The sequence below is a fragment of the Cydia splendana genome, chromosome 1 (assembly GCF_910591565.1).
Source record: "Cydia splendana chromosome 1, ilCydSple1.2, whole genome shotgun sequence".
Lineage (NCBI taxonomy): Eukaryota > Metazoa > Arthropoda > Insecta > Lepidoptera > Tortricidae > Cydia > Cydia splendana.
Window position 1 is genome coordinate 30217291 of NC_085960.1, and position 15537 is coordinate 30232827.

Sequence of the window (15537 nt, forward strand, 5' to 3'; positions counted from 1 at the left end):
CACAAAACGACGAGGCGGAATCTAGAAGGAGTTTTACCAAATAATAATAAACATGAAGTGGATGGTAAGCTCACTATAGCCTCCTAATGCCACTGAAATTTGAACCTATGGTGCAGGAAATAGAGTTGATTTTGTTTTGTTTGAAAATTGGACGAAACAAAACAATTGCAACTCTATTCCTATTTTAATATGGTTTAAATTTCATCGAGATAAGTACTAAGGTAGGACCTTGGGCCTTAGGAGGATAGTCAGGGGCTTTTTTTTTAATTCGCATGACGTGTCATTCAATAGGTTAGTTTGACCTAAACCTTTGAATACCGCCCTTTTAAACCATTTGTTTCGAGCTTGCCATAGTGAATCATGTACCCTGATCTATGGTCTCCTTACCAAAGGGCCTATTGCCAACATCAAAAACGTTATCTGCTTCTCTGTCGCTCTAATTAATACAAGAGTGAGAGAGAGGCAGATAACGATTCTCGATGTTTCGATGTTGGCGGTAAGGCGGCCTGCAAGTCCACTGACGATTTGGATAACCAAAGATTTTGATAAACATTTATTTATTTTCCCGATCATGACAATAATTGTATGTAGCAAGATTTTAGATCTGATTTTCTTTTTTATATTATTATATAACTGTTAAATGAATTATTTTTAATTGAATCGTGACTTATTGACAAAAAAGTATTATATTTTAAATTCAAATTATGAGATGTTATTAAAGAGTAATTATTAAATGTGTCGTTCTCAGAAAAAGAGACTTTACTCAGTTGGCGCTAACATCTTGTCTTAATTTTAAAGTGTCACTTTTGTATTTCTAACGCTCATATGTGGCTTTCCATCGGAGAAGGGTTCCTATGCTTCATGTGCATAAGGGGGTATTCCACCTGTCCAATTTTATGGTCCAATGTGCATTGCGTCTCACTCTCTCACTAAGCAAAATGTAAGACGTAAATACACATTGGACAAAGTAATTGGACAGGTGGAATACGGACCTATGGACCTTTAATTCAGAAAAGGTTCCTTATGCTTCATGTGCATATTGACATTTCTTTGACGGAAAGCCACATATTTAAGCCATACTAAGAGCGGGGCCACACTGGCGATTTGCGAGTGAGTTGAAATGAGAAATGATGAGTGAGGCGAGTTCGCCGCGAGCGCGCAACGAGTTCGCTGCGTAGTGTCATACTGTAATGGGAGCGAGGTCGTTGCGTGCTCGCGGCGAGATCGTTGCGCGCTCGCCTTGCTTTCAACTCGCTCTCAAATCGCCAGTGTGGCCCCGCTCTAAGGTTCATTTTTCTAAGAACGACACAAGTACGAGCGTGCATTATATTGGATAGTCACAAAGTCTATATTACTATTAAAGTAGAGCTCTATGTGTAGGTACCTCTATTTATTATTATGTGATAATGTTAACATTCCGAATTGAGATTTTGCAATACCTTGGGTATTTTTTTGCTTTGGTGTATGTTGATTTACATGTTTATTGTTGTTATGCTTATTGTTAATTCATTATACTAGAATGTGGTACAGTATTTAGCATAATATTAGGTACATAGTAGTACTATACGATACGCCTCAGTCAATGTTTATATACATTATCGTATTTGTTATGATAATGATGTTTTTTATGCAGTTGGATTTTTTTTTTAAACAAATTCAAAAAAATATATTTGGATCATATTGTCACACTTACCATAAAAGCATGATTGTATAATAAAATAAATGTATACAAAACATCATCATATAAGTAGGAAAGTAAGGGCTGCTGGAAAAAAATATAGAAAAATCCAACGTGAAAATCATTTGCAAATAAACAGTACGAATATAACGCTCAACTCTCGTTTTCTCAAATGTAATGCTTTAAACGCTTATTCGGCCTCCGCCTCGCGGTCTTACTTTATTAGTAGCCAACAATATTTAAACAATAGGTACTTAAATATGTTATATTGTTCTCTAAGTGCTACTTAGATATGTATGTGTTATTCGGATCTATTCTATAAATACAAGCAACTTCGTACAAAAGTAATATACAGGGTTTCTCATTCAATATAGATCAATCGAAGGCCAATGATAGATAACATAACTTTTAAGGCCTTAAAAGTTATCGGTTTGTCCGTTTGACCCCATGTATGTTCAGCTAAAATTAACACATTCAATACCACTAAGTGCTACGGGTTACGCTCGTAGCGCGTAGCCACGGTTTCGTCGTATGTAGCGCGTAGTCGCTACGAACAGTGTACCCGACAGTCGGGTTCTTGGTGTTGAATGTGTTAATTGTTACTGAGAAATTATCCATTTTTAAAAACTTTGCTTTTAGCGAGTATTTTTTAGAAGGTACGACGCTTCGAAATGGACAAAATAAATTCTTTATTTGGCGAGAAAGACCATACCGCATTAAAATATGCTTCAACGCATGTTTTACTAATTATAAGAGATGTTAAATAATATATATAACTGGATAGTTCAATAGTTTTAATACCTTGCGTATTCCAGCTTTTATTTAGTTCAATTGTGATTCTTTTCTTGCTTTTATATATTTCAGAATACCACCCTAGTTATGTAATCTAATGTTGTACCCTCAATAGCTGTGATTTTAAGTAAGAACTATGTATTATTAATATGCAACAGTGTAGCTATGTCAGTGTACTAATAAATATAACTATGCAAAATCAATGTTGTGTATAATCTGCTTTATTATATACCTGCTGTCATCTAAAATATTTTTTTTTTCTATAAATTAAAGCGGCATAATTTAAAAAATGCAGGCGTGAAGAGTTAGTTGACTTCCCAAAGTTTCTAATTTGCATTTCACGCCTTTTTCTACTGATAAGTTGGGTGTGTTTCAGTATAAGTATAGTCTGACTTTAATCAAGTCTGCTAATAAAAAAAATAATGTAAAAAATTTACTGAAATCTTGAATGTAACAGTACTTATACGAAAATATAATTATATAGATATGGTGCAACGCTGTCGTTTTTTTTTTTCATCGTGATAAATTGTTAAAAAATAATATGATATCGTAGGCACTCATAGGTTCCTTTCGGCTTTACATCTTGAAACTGCGCGCGAAGGAGTACCGCACCTATGCCACAGATAAGCTGCAAACTTGCTTACTAACCTCTACCTTGGTATGGCAGTTCGGCCAACATAACAAAATCAAATTGCAAGTTTTAGTGTTCAGTTTTATTGACGAATTATAAGACAAAGTATGCATATATAAATTTCTAGAATAAAATACACTGTGATTTGTGCAGAAAATATGTCGTAGAATATGTGTGTATGCCCGGTTTAAAAAGGTGTAAAAAAAAGTCGATCAATTTCTGAACGATAAGAAAAAAAAAAGGCAACATTCAGCTGAAATGTCATTCACCGACAACAATTAAAAAATGTCGGAATCGTGTCAAGGCGGTAATTGTCATGAAAATATCGAATATGGGCCCGACGAATCACCCACCAAACTCATCGTCAATTACATTCCTGAAGTCATGACACAGGATATGATGTTTTCGCTGTTTTCCACAATGGGTAAACTGGAAAGCTGTAAGCTGATAGCCAACAGAGGATACGGGTTCGTGGAGTACGCGAGTGCAGAGGATGCCATAAAGGCGAGGAAGGCCTTCAACGGCCTGCTGATGCAGAACAAGACGCTCAAAGTGTCGCACGCGCTGCTAAACCCCGAGGCGAAGCCGCCCACGAAGCCGGAAGCCGACTGGAACCTCTACGTGTGTAACCTGCCCAACGAACTCACCTTGCAGGACTTACACGGTCTTTTCGCACAATTCGGTAAAATAGTTAATTCCCGCATCGCCGCAGGCATAGCTTTTGTCTTATTTGAACACCAATATGAAGCGGAAAGAGCCATCCAAAACATCAATGGCACCACCCCGCCAGGTTTTTTACACCCTTTAACTGTTAAGTATGCTAATAAGACTAACCCTAATAAACATAAAAACAATAATAATAACTTTACTAAAAACGCGTTGGTTAAACCTTATCATTGGATTAATCATATGGGTGCTATAGGAGATCACAGCTCACCAAGCACATGGTCTATCTACATTTATAATATTGCTCCGGAGGTGGAGGAGCTGACTCTGTGGCAGCTGTTTGGTCCGTATGGTGCTATAGTGTCAGTTAAGATTATCAAAGACCACCACTCTAACAAGAGTAAAGGCTTTGGATTTGTGACGATGCGAAACTATGACCAGGCCGCCATGGCCATCCAGGCCCTGAATGGCTACGTTCTCCACTCTCAGCCTCTCTCTGTTAGTTTCAAAACACAAAAAAGATAATGTCTAAGTGAAAGCCTTAAAAAAATTTACAATATCAATACAGTAATAAATAGACAAAACAATTATTGGTCCGCATATACAAACCGCATCAAAATAATCTGACTCTTGACTCATACACCCTTGTGAAGTCTGGCGACTCTTGTTGAAAATATTATATTACTTTGAGCTATCAACATTGTTAAGTTTGTTTCTTATTATGAATAATAATTTATTCAGTTTGCTCGTTAAATATTTCAAGTTTACTAGACGTTTAAGATTGTATTGAAAAATTGTTGTTTGGAATTTCAACATCAGTTGTGAGCTATTGTAGCTTCATTATTTTTATCTATTATTTAAGTATAATAAACCATTTTAAAGGAAGTGCTTTTACAAGATCTTACTAATTGATAAGCCACATTGAGATGTTTAATCAACTACTAGTTTTAGTTGTACACTTTTTATAACATGATGTCTATTTAGGTAGTGAAAATGAGATCTAGATTATATCATATTTATACATTTAGTATAAAATTTGCTGAATTAAAGTTCATTTTCACAATTTTAGACACTCTTTTGATTTCTATTCTAGTATCCCTTATTTGGATAAATGTAACCAATATTTAACAAAATGCATTATTTTTAAATAAAATATATTTATCTTCTTAATTATTTAAGTTTTTTTTTATAATTTCTCATTATAATTTGACAAATCCTAATTTCCTATTTTCCTAAATATGATACATTTTTCTTACACTTTAAAAACAAAGATGTAATAAGGTTGGAACCAAAGTTGTCGACATAGCTCAGAGAATTGCCAGACTTAAGTGGCAGTGTGGTTAAGGTTCTCGAGTGGCGACCACGTACCGGAAGGCGCAGCGTGGGTAGACCCCCCACAAGGTGGACTGACGACCTGGTTAAGGTCGCAGGAGTCCGCTGGATGCGGGTGGCGCAAGACCGGTCATTGTGGCACTCTTTGGGGGAGGCCTATGTCCAGCAGTGGACGTCCATTGGCTGATATGATGATGATGATGATGAAGTGGCAGTGGGCGGGCCACATTGCTTGCAGAACCGATGGCCGATGAGGCAGAAAGGTTCTCGAGTGGCGACCACGTGGGAAAGCCCCAGACTAGATGGACCGACGATCTGGTTAAAGTCACGGGAAACCGTTGGTTGAGGGCAGCGAATGACCGTTCGCTGTGGAGATCTTTGGGGGAGGCCTTTGTCCAGCAGTGTACATCTTTCGGCTGAGATGATGATGATGAATAAGGTTGGTATGGTGGTAACATTTGTTTATTTTTTTAAACAAATTTGCAATTATGTACCTACTGTAGATTTTGTAAATTCTCTGTAGTCTCATTACCTATGATTCTTTTTTTTTCTTTAAAACTTTTTTGTTGTTGTGATAAGAATTACTTCTTAGGAATACTTACTCCTAATTAACACAGTTTTTATCTGGCATCTAAAATTGATTGGGATAAGCAGAGTTTGATAGCCCACTGAAAAGACTTAAATAGGTAAAGGGTTGATTTATCAAATGTTATTATAGATAAACAGTTATCTCAACTATATAGATATGGATGTACGTGACACCACTGCAATTCCTACGTGCCAAATCCGGTGCAGCAAACCATCGCCACTTAGGTTGACCTTAGCGTGTTTGCGGCTTTATACACCTTATCTTCTCACCATACAATCTTATCAGTTTACACTGCTCAATGACTAGATGGCGCTAGGTGTCTGCCATCGCGACCTACAAAATGCTAGCGGCAACTGCGGTACTGCAAACACTGCAGTAACATTTCAAAAAAGACGTAAGTTCTATTCGATTATAACAAAATAAACGCCTTTTTATAATACTTGTTTATAACACGTGTGTGCTCCGATGACGCATAGCATAGGATAGTGAGACGATGATGTGTGTCGGTGACCGAAACGAGAAAGCACAAGTAGGCGTCTCCCGGCGATAACCTAGGCCCAATACTGTTCGTGGCCTTCGGGCTATTGTTAGAATGTTAGAAGAAATTAATTTACATTTAATACTAGGAAAGCGTTACTATTCTTATATAAAAGTTGTGTAAACATTGTATCATGTTGAGACGGTAAAGGGCAATGGTGATATAAGTACTTATAGGTAATACCCATAGAGGTGATAGGTACCTATGTAGACTAGACAGTAAATGACCTAACCGCCTACCTAGGTAAATGTAGAAACTATTATGTAAATGTATTCATATAACAGTTTAATTATGACAGAAATATGATGTACCTGATGCTACTTTTAACAACCGATTTCTATGAGCGCTATTCAACTCTTTTAATAATAGTTCGTAATATGGCCATTTTGTGAAAAGCATCAGCATAAGTTATTGTCAAAAAATTTTAGTAGCGTTTAGCAATAGGAATTTAGAATGAAAATAATATGGATATTTCATTATTTCGTAATTATAGTTGGTCAAGCAGATCTTGTCAGTAGAAAAAGGCGGCAAATTTGAAAAATGTAGGCGCGAAGGGATGTCGGCTCATAGAAAATTTTAATTTCGCGCCTTTTTCTACTGACAAGATTTGCTGGACCATCTATACATATATAGGTATCACAACATTCATGACTTCAAAACTTTTGAAAGTTTCCCTAAACATCAATCGGCGCATGCCTGAACTTCCCTTAGCGTGAATCAATAAATTTGTGGCAAAACGCAGCTGTCAGCTGGTCAACTGTGACCTTATTTCTTAATTAGTGAAGTTTATAGCTAAATGTTCTAGCCGTGCGAGTGAACGGGTGTGGAGTGCGTGTGGTACCTAGTGTACCTACTACCTCTGGGTAGTTTGTGGAGGGGTGTCGCGTGGATCGGCCGTGGCGGAGAGCGAAGGGTCCGCAGTAGCGGGGGGCGTAGGCCTCACCGTGAGCAGCAAGGTATGGTAGTGTGACATAAATAACCAACTTTAGTACCTACAATGATTGAGTCTTTGAGCTAGAGAAATATAGGTACTTATATATGCTATATGAAAGACGATAACACGCAGGGGATACCTACTGCGATTTTATTTCGTACCGGTAGTTGATTAAAATTTATATTAGGTTAAATGGTCACCTGTCAAAGTCTTTGGTAAGCTCTTTGGTTTAAATTACTATTATAATTTCTGTTTTTATCCGAGATAAGTACCTACTAAAATGCCAGTTTGATTGCTCAATCGGCTAGTTTTGTCATATTCTGTCTAGTCTGATACTACAATAAATAATTAATTCGATCCGGTTCGAAGGACCAAAAACTTAAATTGGAGTCGGTAATAGGTATCCTCTCAAGATGATTGTCATTGTCTCTATTGTGAAATACAACTAAATATTACAGAAGTAATTAATTCAGACATCGTAAATTTTATAACAGTTTCGGTGCAGCGGAATGGTGTTAACGGAATTGGTATAAACAATTTCAACCCTAATGATTAATTAGCGTTAACTACGTTAATATTAACCTTAATTTACCATTTCATTTGGAATTATCTATACCAATTCCGTTAACACCACTCCGCTGCACCAAAAAATGCTATAACATTTACGATTATTGAATTAATTAGGTACTTCTGAAATACAACTGACAATAGAGACAATGACAATCATCTCGAAAGGATATACATAGTAACATTACGGACTCCAAGTTTTTAGTCCTTCGAACCGGATCGAATTAATCATTTATTGTAGTACCAGACTAGATAGTGTAGTAAATAAAGGTAGTGGACCCCGCAGAATTCCTCAGCCAGAAAAAACTTTACAGTATGATAAAGTATCAATAAATAAAAAGTATTGTATAAATTTCCAAAGAATAATAATAATAGAATTAAAGTAAATACCTAAAGTCTTAAATCATTAATATCTTTTTACGGAAAAATGCTCCGTTCAAACTTTCTTCACCAGACATATTCATGTAACGTATTCCAACAATATATGAAATATCAAAAAAATATCCCAGCAGAAATACCAGTATTAATAAAATAAATTTTTTTGGCGTGTCTTGGACCGGAAAATTGCTCAGTCAAATTTTTTCACTGGAATGCCATTTTATTGCCGTTTTATACCTACAAAATAAAAATCTAAAAATTTTCCACTCTCAGTTTTTAATAGTTCTATAATACATACATTTCGATACGCATTTTTTTTTGGATTTTTTTACCCACTGCGCCAAATTATATTCTAAGATCATATAAGAAGAAAAAAATGACAGAGCAATTTTCCGATGAAAATGAGCGTCAAAAAAAGGAAGTATCATAAAAAAATATTCTCATGTTTGACAAAACTTTTAGATTTTTTTCTAGTATCACATACTGATACAAATAACTTATTTTGTAAAATCATTTTGGACTGAGGAATTACTCGGTTCAATATATAATCAGATTTGTGTTTTTACCTAACTTAGGAGTGTTTTTTTTTTGGATATTTATAATGTTAGTCTCGGCTCATACTATACAATAACCAAGCTAAATTTCATCGACTGAGAAATTAATGCATGGGTCTCCATACAACAACTTGCTTCATTTACTACACTATAGACAGAATATGACAAAACTAGCAGATTGAGCAATCAAACAGGCATTTTTGTACTTATCTCGGATAAAAACAGAATTTATAATAGTTAAATCGTATCCGTACAATTAACGTTTGCTCTTAAATAGGTGTACCCGAGCCCGGGGGCGGCGCGCGGCGTGTGGGCGCTGCCACAGCCGCCCCCCTGCACCATGGCGGCCGAGGAGCCCCTGCCCCCGTGCTCGCCGATGTCCCCAGACGCGCCCGCAGCACCCCCTCGCACCATCACGAGCTACCACCACTCGGACCTGCACCAGCTGATCTTTGAGGCTGTTAGGTCCAGGTAAACTATTTAACTGTAGGTACTTGGCATTAGGTACCACTGAGGCCGAGGTGTCTTTCCCCTCACCATTGCTGGTGCCAGTCGCAACTAACAAGTCTTGTACATTCTCTAATAAGAGAGTTCATCAAGTGTTAAATAAATACACACCTAGCTACTTATTACAAGGGTAATTCGTGGACTTTCTAAATTCTTACTGCCTGCCAAGATGTGGCGACATTGTTGCGGTTGCTTTTCTTTGTGGTTTTTATTACGATAAAGAATAGATATCTGACTGTCCCTTCGATGACCTTTCTAAGGGCCACAATAGAAACATCATTTATAATCTGATTGTGTATTTGCTCTGATATATTCAGATCTGATGACGATTGGTCACAGAAATATGGTTGATGGAATCGACAGATTTCCGTGACCACTAAATAACCTAAACATTAAATCGGAAATTATCAGAGCCAATAATTCAGGCTCTGAATTCAGATGTGTGCTTACTGTGAACTCTTTCAGCGAAGTATCAGAAATCGAGCGGCTAGTCGAAAAGCTCGGCGTGGAGGTGCTCAGCGCTCGTGACCAACATGGCTACACACCAGCGCATTGGGCGGCGCTGGATGGCAGCGTGGCAGTTATGCGGTATCTCCTGGAGCGGGGAGCGCCTGTAGATCTGTCCTGCCTGGGCACTCAGGTCAGTGACAATCAGACGCAGCCAATGAGAGAGGTATGTAATTTGGGTCTCATTATAGAGAGAAGCCTAATAGATTTTAGGTGTTAGAGGAAAAAATGGCTAAAGCATTTAAGATGAAGCTTTATTATTTCTGGCGATAGGAGGCTGATATGAATTTATTTTATTGCAGGGCCCACGTCCTATCCACTGGGCCTGCAGAAAGGGCCATGCTTCAGTGGTGCAAGTGCTGTTACAGTGTGGAGTTGCAGTCAACGCTGCTGACTTTAAAGGTAAACCTTAACATAGGACCAGTTCCACTAACTACACTTGACTAATCAACGTCAGCGTCACTCAGTATCAGCAAACGAACTATGAAGAATTCCTAAAAAAATATAGGGATAGTTTTAACGATGACAGATGGTTTAGTGCAAGTCAACCCTGAGTTGATTGCCGTCATCCTTCATTTTGTCCCCACCTCCATTTCTTACCTGTTACATTTTCACACCGCTCGTCTTCTCCCCAGGACTAACCCCCCTAATGACCGCCTGCATGTACGGCAAGACCGCCACGGCAGCCTATCTCCTCGGCATGGGAGCCGCCACCAGGCTCGCAGACATCAACGGAGACACCGCTCTTCACTGGGCCGCGTATAAGGGACATGCCGACTTGGTCCGTTTGCTGATTTACTCGGGAGTCCCGTTACACTGTACTGACAACTTTGGCTCGACGCCGCTGCATTTGGCTTGTTTGTCGGGGAACCTGACATGCGTTAGGTTGCTGTGTGAGAAGGTAATTATTTGTTTATCAAGTGCTGTGTAATTATTTGTGTATCAGGCTGTAGACGTCTGTGTCTGTGCCACGTCCAACTGCTTTTGTCTGTACGAACTTCTCAGTGGGTGTCTTGACAGCATTAGTTTATTTAATTTGGTCTGATCCTTCACTGATACTATACGTACAAGCTAATAGGCGCTAAATACTCAGCCAAAATATGTCATGCTTTCAGATGGCGGAATTTTCTTCCTCCATTTTTTTACGTTTAATGGACATCTTAAGGATGCGTCAAGGTTGCTCTATGACGCACGCCTGCTTGGCGACTTTGGCATAAATAATGTGTACTTAAGAAGAATATAATAATTTAAAACTATCATGGATATCCCAGCCGTTTATCGTTTCTGGCTCAGGACTAAAATCAGACTATTATTCACAGGTAAAAGCAGAACTCGAGCCTCGCGACAAAAACGGCAAGACCCCCCTCATGCTGGCTCAAAGCCACCGGCACGCCGAGGTGGTCAAACTCCTCACGAAGGAAATGAAACGGAAGTCCCACTGGATGCCTCCATTATCGGAACTCTGGGCACTGCTGTTCGGTGGCGCGGGGGACTCGAAGGGACCACTGTTGTTCTTTCTTGTATCGGTGCTGCTGTGGGGTTACCCTATGTATGTTTTTAGGGTAAGTGTCCTTGAATACATGACGAGCTCTTGGTGCTGTAAGAGCTACAAAATATATGAGACATAAAACAGGTCTCAGTATTGATCCTTGTGGTACACATGTCACCTTGTGTAATTTTAGGGGTTCATGCACGTCTATTAATTGGTTTCGGTTTCTACATAGTTTTTAACAAGCTGGTATTCTAATCAACGAAACTTTTAGAACGACAGGTTTCTCCAGGAGGATGTCGTCTCTTAAATTAATAATCGAAGGCCTTTGACAGGTCACAGCAATTGCCCATGGTTAGGTTTATTTGTATTCACAACATGTTTTCTTCCACAGTGTATCCCCCTAACTTGGAACACCCTCCGTCTCTCCCACTACTGCTTCCTCTACTGGAACGGCATCATGTGGCTGAGCTGGGTGATCGCCAACCGCCGGGACCCGGGCTACATCCCGCAGAACTCCGACACCTACTACCGCGCCATCCGTCAGATCCCGTACCTGGACAAGTGGAGGAAGAGGAACGTCATTCTGTCGCGGCTGTGCCACACGTGCCGGTGTCTGAGGCCGCTCAGGTAACATCTCTCACTATCTTGCTGTTTAATAGGACCTCGCCTAGATCTTTGACACTGTCTCCATACCAATTCTCGACATTCTCCTGAGAAAACGCGAGCGGAATTTGAGTGAAGGTGTTTGATTGGCTCTATATACCTATCTACAGGGCCGAGATCGAAAAGTCGTAAGCGGTGTGTTCGCATGCGTGAATATTGAAGCTATCGAGTTTTCTAATACAGATTACGGTGTACCTCAAGGCAGAGTGCTAGGGCCCACTATATTCCTAGCTTTAATTAACGGTATTCTACTGTTATCTCCACCTACATAAAATCAGATTTTTTTGCTTTGCGGTGATTTTGATTAGAGGTAGGGTCAGAAGTATAGAGAATCAAGAAGAACTAAGCATGCTGGGAGCGGTGTTCCCAATTGGCTTGGTGTCTTAATGTCTCCAAAACGAGGGATTTGGAAACATTAAGATTCGAGCTTCAGAACCGCTATTATACTAACATAAGTATCCACTTTTCTATATAATTAGTATGGCAACTTGGGCACTTAAGTACGAATCTAATACAGTAGGTATTAGATTCGTTTGTTTACTATTACTTACATGCACATATTGTTCCAAACATGATTTCCTCATAACTTACCTATGTAGTGTAGGTAGGTACCTACATTAGGTACTTGTGAGTAAGTACCAATTTATGGATCCATTTCCTTCTTTGACGTACGTGTCTTTAAAACATTCATAGTGATTTGCATGAATGATCACTCATGCGGAAAATCCATCATTTCTGTTTATGTAGGTATATATCCTACTTACATAAAAGGTACTAAAACGTGAGGATAATATAACAAGTTCTGCAACTTGTCTATGCGCTTGTGACATCACTGGATTTGCAGGCGTCCATGGGCAAACCATACCATTAGTGGCTTGTTTGCCACCGACGTGATGTTAAAAAATTACATTTGCAGCAGCAGCTTGCACTATGGGGAAAGAGAACCATGTCCTTGTCAAATAAAAATAACAATGTTGATGTTTATTGTGTTGTCTGCCTAAGTCTTTGTTATGTTATGTTATGTGACAAAGAGACATATATGTCGGTGCACCGTTCATGAACTCAGAGCTGACATCATCCTTTAGTTTAGAGAGCATAATTATATTGGCATGACAACTTAATTTATACAGTATGCACGAACAACTGCAATGCGGTATGGGAAAATCTAAACCAAAACATAAACTAACTCATAGATAATTAAGGGAATATTAGCGAATACTGCATTCGCAGCTAATCGTAAATAGGTACGACCTAAAAATACCAAAGTAAAGAACTAATAAGTATTTCATTCCTTTCTTCCTCTTTGACTTTTTCCTTGACTGTCCGATGTGTGGAGGCTAGGCAGTAGGACTTTTTAAGCTGTTGATGATGATGATTTACGAAACTGACGTAGGCCAGAGACCGAGTGGCCAAGAGGACCATCCGCGAACACGGCGAGCGTTAAAAACGATCGTTATCGTTTTTCATATTCGGTTGATAGAAAAACACAGAAAATAGATGGATAAAGAAATTAATATTTACGATGTTCACGCTAGAGCCCCAAAACTGGCCCCAGATCCAGCGTCTGATAACAAATTACTTTTGTTCTCAGGGCCAAACACTGTCGCATCTGCAAGCGCTGTGTAGCCTACTTCGACCACCACTGCCCCTTCATCTACAACTGCGTCGGCGTTCGAAACCGCATGTGGTTCTTCCTGTTCGTCATGAGCGTGGCCATTAACTGCACGCTGTCCATATATTTCGCATGCTACTGCCTTCTGCTTGAAGGATTTGGACTGCTGTATTTATTGGGACTGCTCGAGGCGCTCACTTTCTGCGCGCTGGGATGGATTCTTACGTGTACTTCTGTAAGTATTTGTCATTTTTTTACTCCTCGTCCTAGTCATTAGACTACTAATGCAAGCTATAAGGCATGCTGTGTGTAGGAGGAATTGACGCCCTAAAATGAAGAGGTTTTTGTTCATATCAGACAGTTTTCTCCTGACCCGATCTTCCGACGTTACTTAGTTATCCGCTTTCTAAAAATATTTTTTTTCAGATACTTCATGCCTGCATGAACTTGACCACGAATGAGATGTTCAACTACAAGCGCTACCCCTACCTGCGGGACAAGCGCGGTCGCTACCAGAACCCCTTCTCGCGGGGCCCCGTCATGAACCTCATAGAGTTCTTTGTCTGCCTGCCGGATAAATGCGACGAGCAGGATTTGTTCCACGAGGAGAACATTTAGCAGCAGGCTTAAATAGTGTTGTTTTATGAGCTTGCTTACTGCCAGAAACGGATGGTGAAATACTCGAGACACTACACGAAGCTTCGACTTGGAATTGATTTTTATGAACGAGTTGGTGGTTTTCATAAAGTTACCTAATGTCCAATCCAATGGAATATTCGTTAGCGATGTGAACGCAATAAGTACCTAAAATATCGTGTGTTGGAGCTGCTGATGGTGCCCACTTATTGTAGGAAAGAGTGCGATAGCCTCTACATCTGCAACGTTCAATTGTCACCGCAAAAACATCGATTAAGTATTAACTTTTGGCCTTGCCATTGGTTATGAGCAATTAGCAGTTTTTTTTAAATACCATTAGTCTAAGCCAGTCTAAGGCGACCATAGAGTTCCATAATATTCTTCACGTCGTAAACAGCTTGAGCAAATTTCCAAATTACGAAGCACTTTATCAAGATTCGCATTCAGCCTTGTACAAATAAATTTATTGGAAAGTTATTCGTTGTTATATTATTTCCTATTTCTGACTTAATTCCTACTGCATATACCTATGTATAAATGATTACAGGTGAAAGGAATATTGAAAGACTCATTTAGTTTTAAAATTTAGTTAACATATAGAACAACAAGACTATGTCTACAACATAAATGAAAGAGACAGACTCACAACACCGAGTCGAGTGCGTTAAATTTGGGCGAGGCCCGGAGGATACGTGCATGTGCTATTAGCTCGGCTTAATTATATCCAGCCCGTTGATATGAAACAAATAGGTCTGAGCCCTTTACTGCGTGTCATATAAAATGATTTGTTTAAATTTGAATTTTAATAGCTATCAATTAGAGTTGAATATTGTAACTGCCATATATGGCTTCGTATCCACTTTAGGGTTAACTCTTGTCATTTATGACCTGAGTTTAAGTCATATACAATGCAATATTTATATGAATACAACACCATCATGAACACACCTAAGTATCAGAGTCATTTTAGTTCAAAATTAAATTTGATTTTGTCCTTCTACAAGGACATCGGGTCTTAGGGGGTTAACTGAAATATCGTAAACCTTATTTCAAATACATAAGAGCCAACTTTGGTTAGTTAATATTGTGTTACTGTTGCTACATTGTAGAAAAACTTTGATACTATTTGACTGTAGGGAAATTTATACTATTTTCTGATTTAAGGTTTTTTTTATAATTTTGCTTATGGATTTCATGACATAGATGCAAACATAATATAGGGCTGGTAAAAATATACATTATTTTGAGCAGCAGTTTCATATCAACGATGCTCTAAATGGTACTCTAATATCACAAACATCTCCACACATCAGTCCAATACATATTGTATCAAATATTCGCTCTCAACTCTCAAATAATAAAGACGCAACTGCACTAAGCTTTACTTTTTATATAAAACTTACAAGTTAGAAATATTTGCTTATATAATCTCTTTATAATATATTTATATTACAGATACAG

General features: G+C 38.6%; 2 protein-coding genes and 1 long non-coding RNA gene across 3 annotated transcripts in view; all 3 read left to right on the plus strand.

The window, feature by feature from the left end:
- Positions 1–15537, plus strand: part of LOC134793094 (uncharacterized) — a 454735-nt gene that overhangs the window by 165348 nt on the left and 273850 nt on the right. The gene's annotated exons all lie outside the window — the stretch shown is intronic.
- Positions 3295–4835, plus strand: LOC134792665 (ELAV-like protein 1). Its single transcript, XM_063763930.1, has one exon. The coding sequence runs from the start codon at positions 3387–3389 to the stop codon at positions 4290–4292; it is 906 nt and encodes a 301-aa protein (XP_063620000.1). The 5' UTR covers positions 3295–3386; the 3' UTR covers positions 4293–4835.
- Positions 6943–14553, plus strand: LOC134792677 (uncharacterized). Its single transcript, XM_063763941.1, has 9 exons — positions 6943–7182; positions 8937–9130; positions 9632–9806; positions 9976–10075; positions 10309–10574; positions 10993–11235; positions 11557–11792; positions 13420–13675; positions 13867–14553. The coding sequence occupies exons 2-9, from the start codon at positions 9000–9002 to the stop codon at positions 14056–14058; spliced, it is 1599 nt and encodes a 532-aa protein (XP_063620011.1). The 5' UTR covers positions 6943–7182; positions 8937–8999; the 3' UTR covers positions 14059–14553.

What these genes read in the sequence shown, in the direction of transcription:
- LOC134792665 (XM_063763930.1), top strand. Translation starts at nt 3,387, where the DNA reads ATGTCGGAATCGTGTCAAGGCGGTAATTGTCATGAAAATATCGAATAT.
- LOC134792677 (XM_063763941.1), top strand. Translation starts at nt 9,000, where the DNA reads ATGGCGGCCGAGGAGCCCCTGCCCCCGTGCTCGCCGATGTCCCCAGAC. An exon ending in TGTCCTGCCTGGGCACTCAG is followed by an intron (nt 9,807 to 9,975) that starts GTCAGTGACAAT and finishes ATTTTATTGCAG; the next exon opens with GGCCCACGTCCTATCCACTG. An exon ending in ACCCTATGTATGTTTTTAGG is followed by an intron (nt 11,236 to 11,556) that starts GTAAGTGTCCTT and finishes TTTCTTCCACAG; the next exon opens with TGTATCCCCCTAACTTGGAA.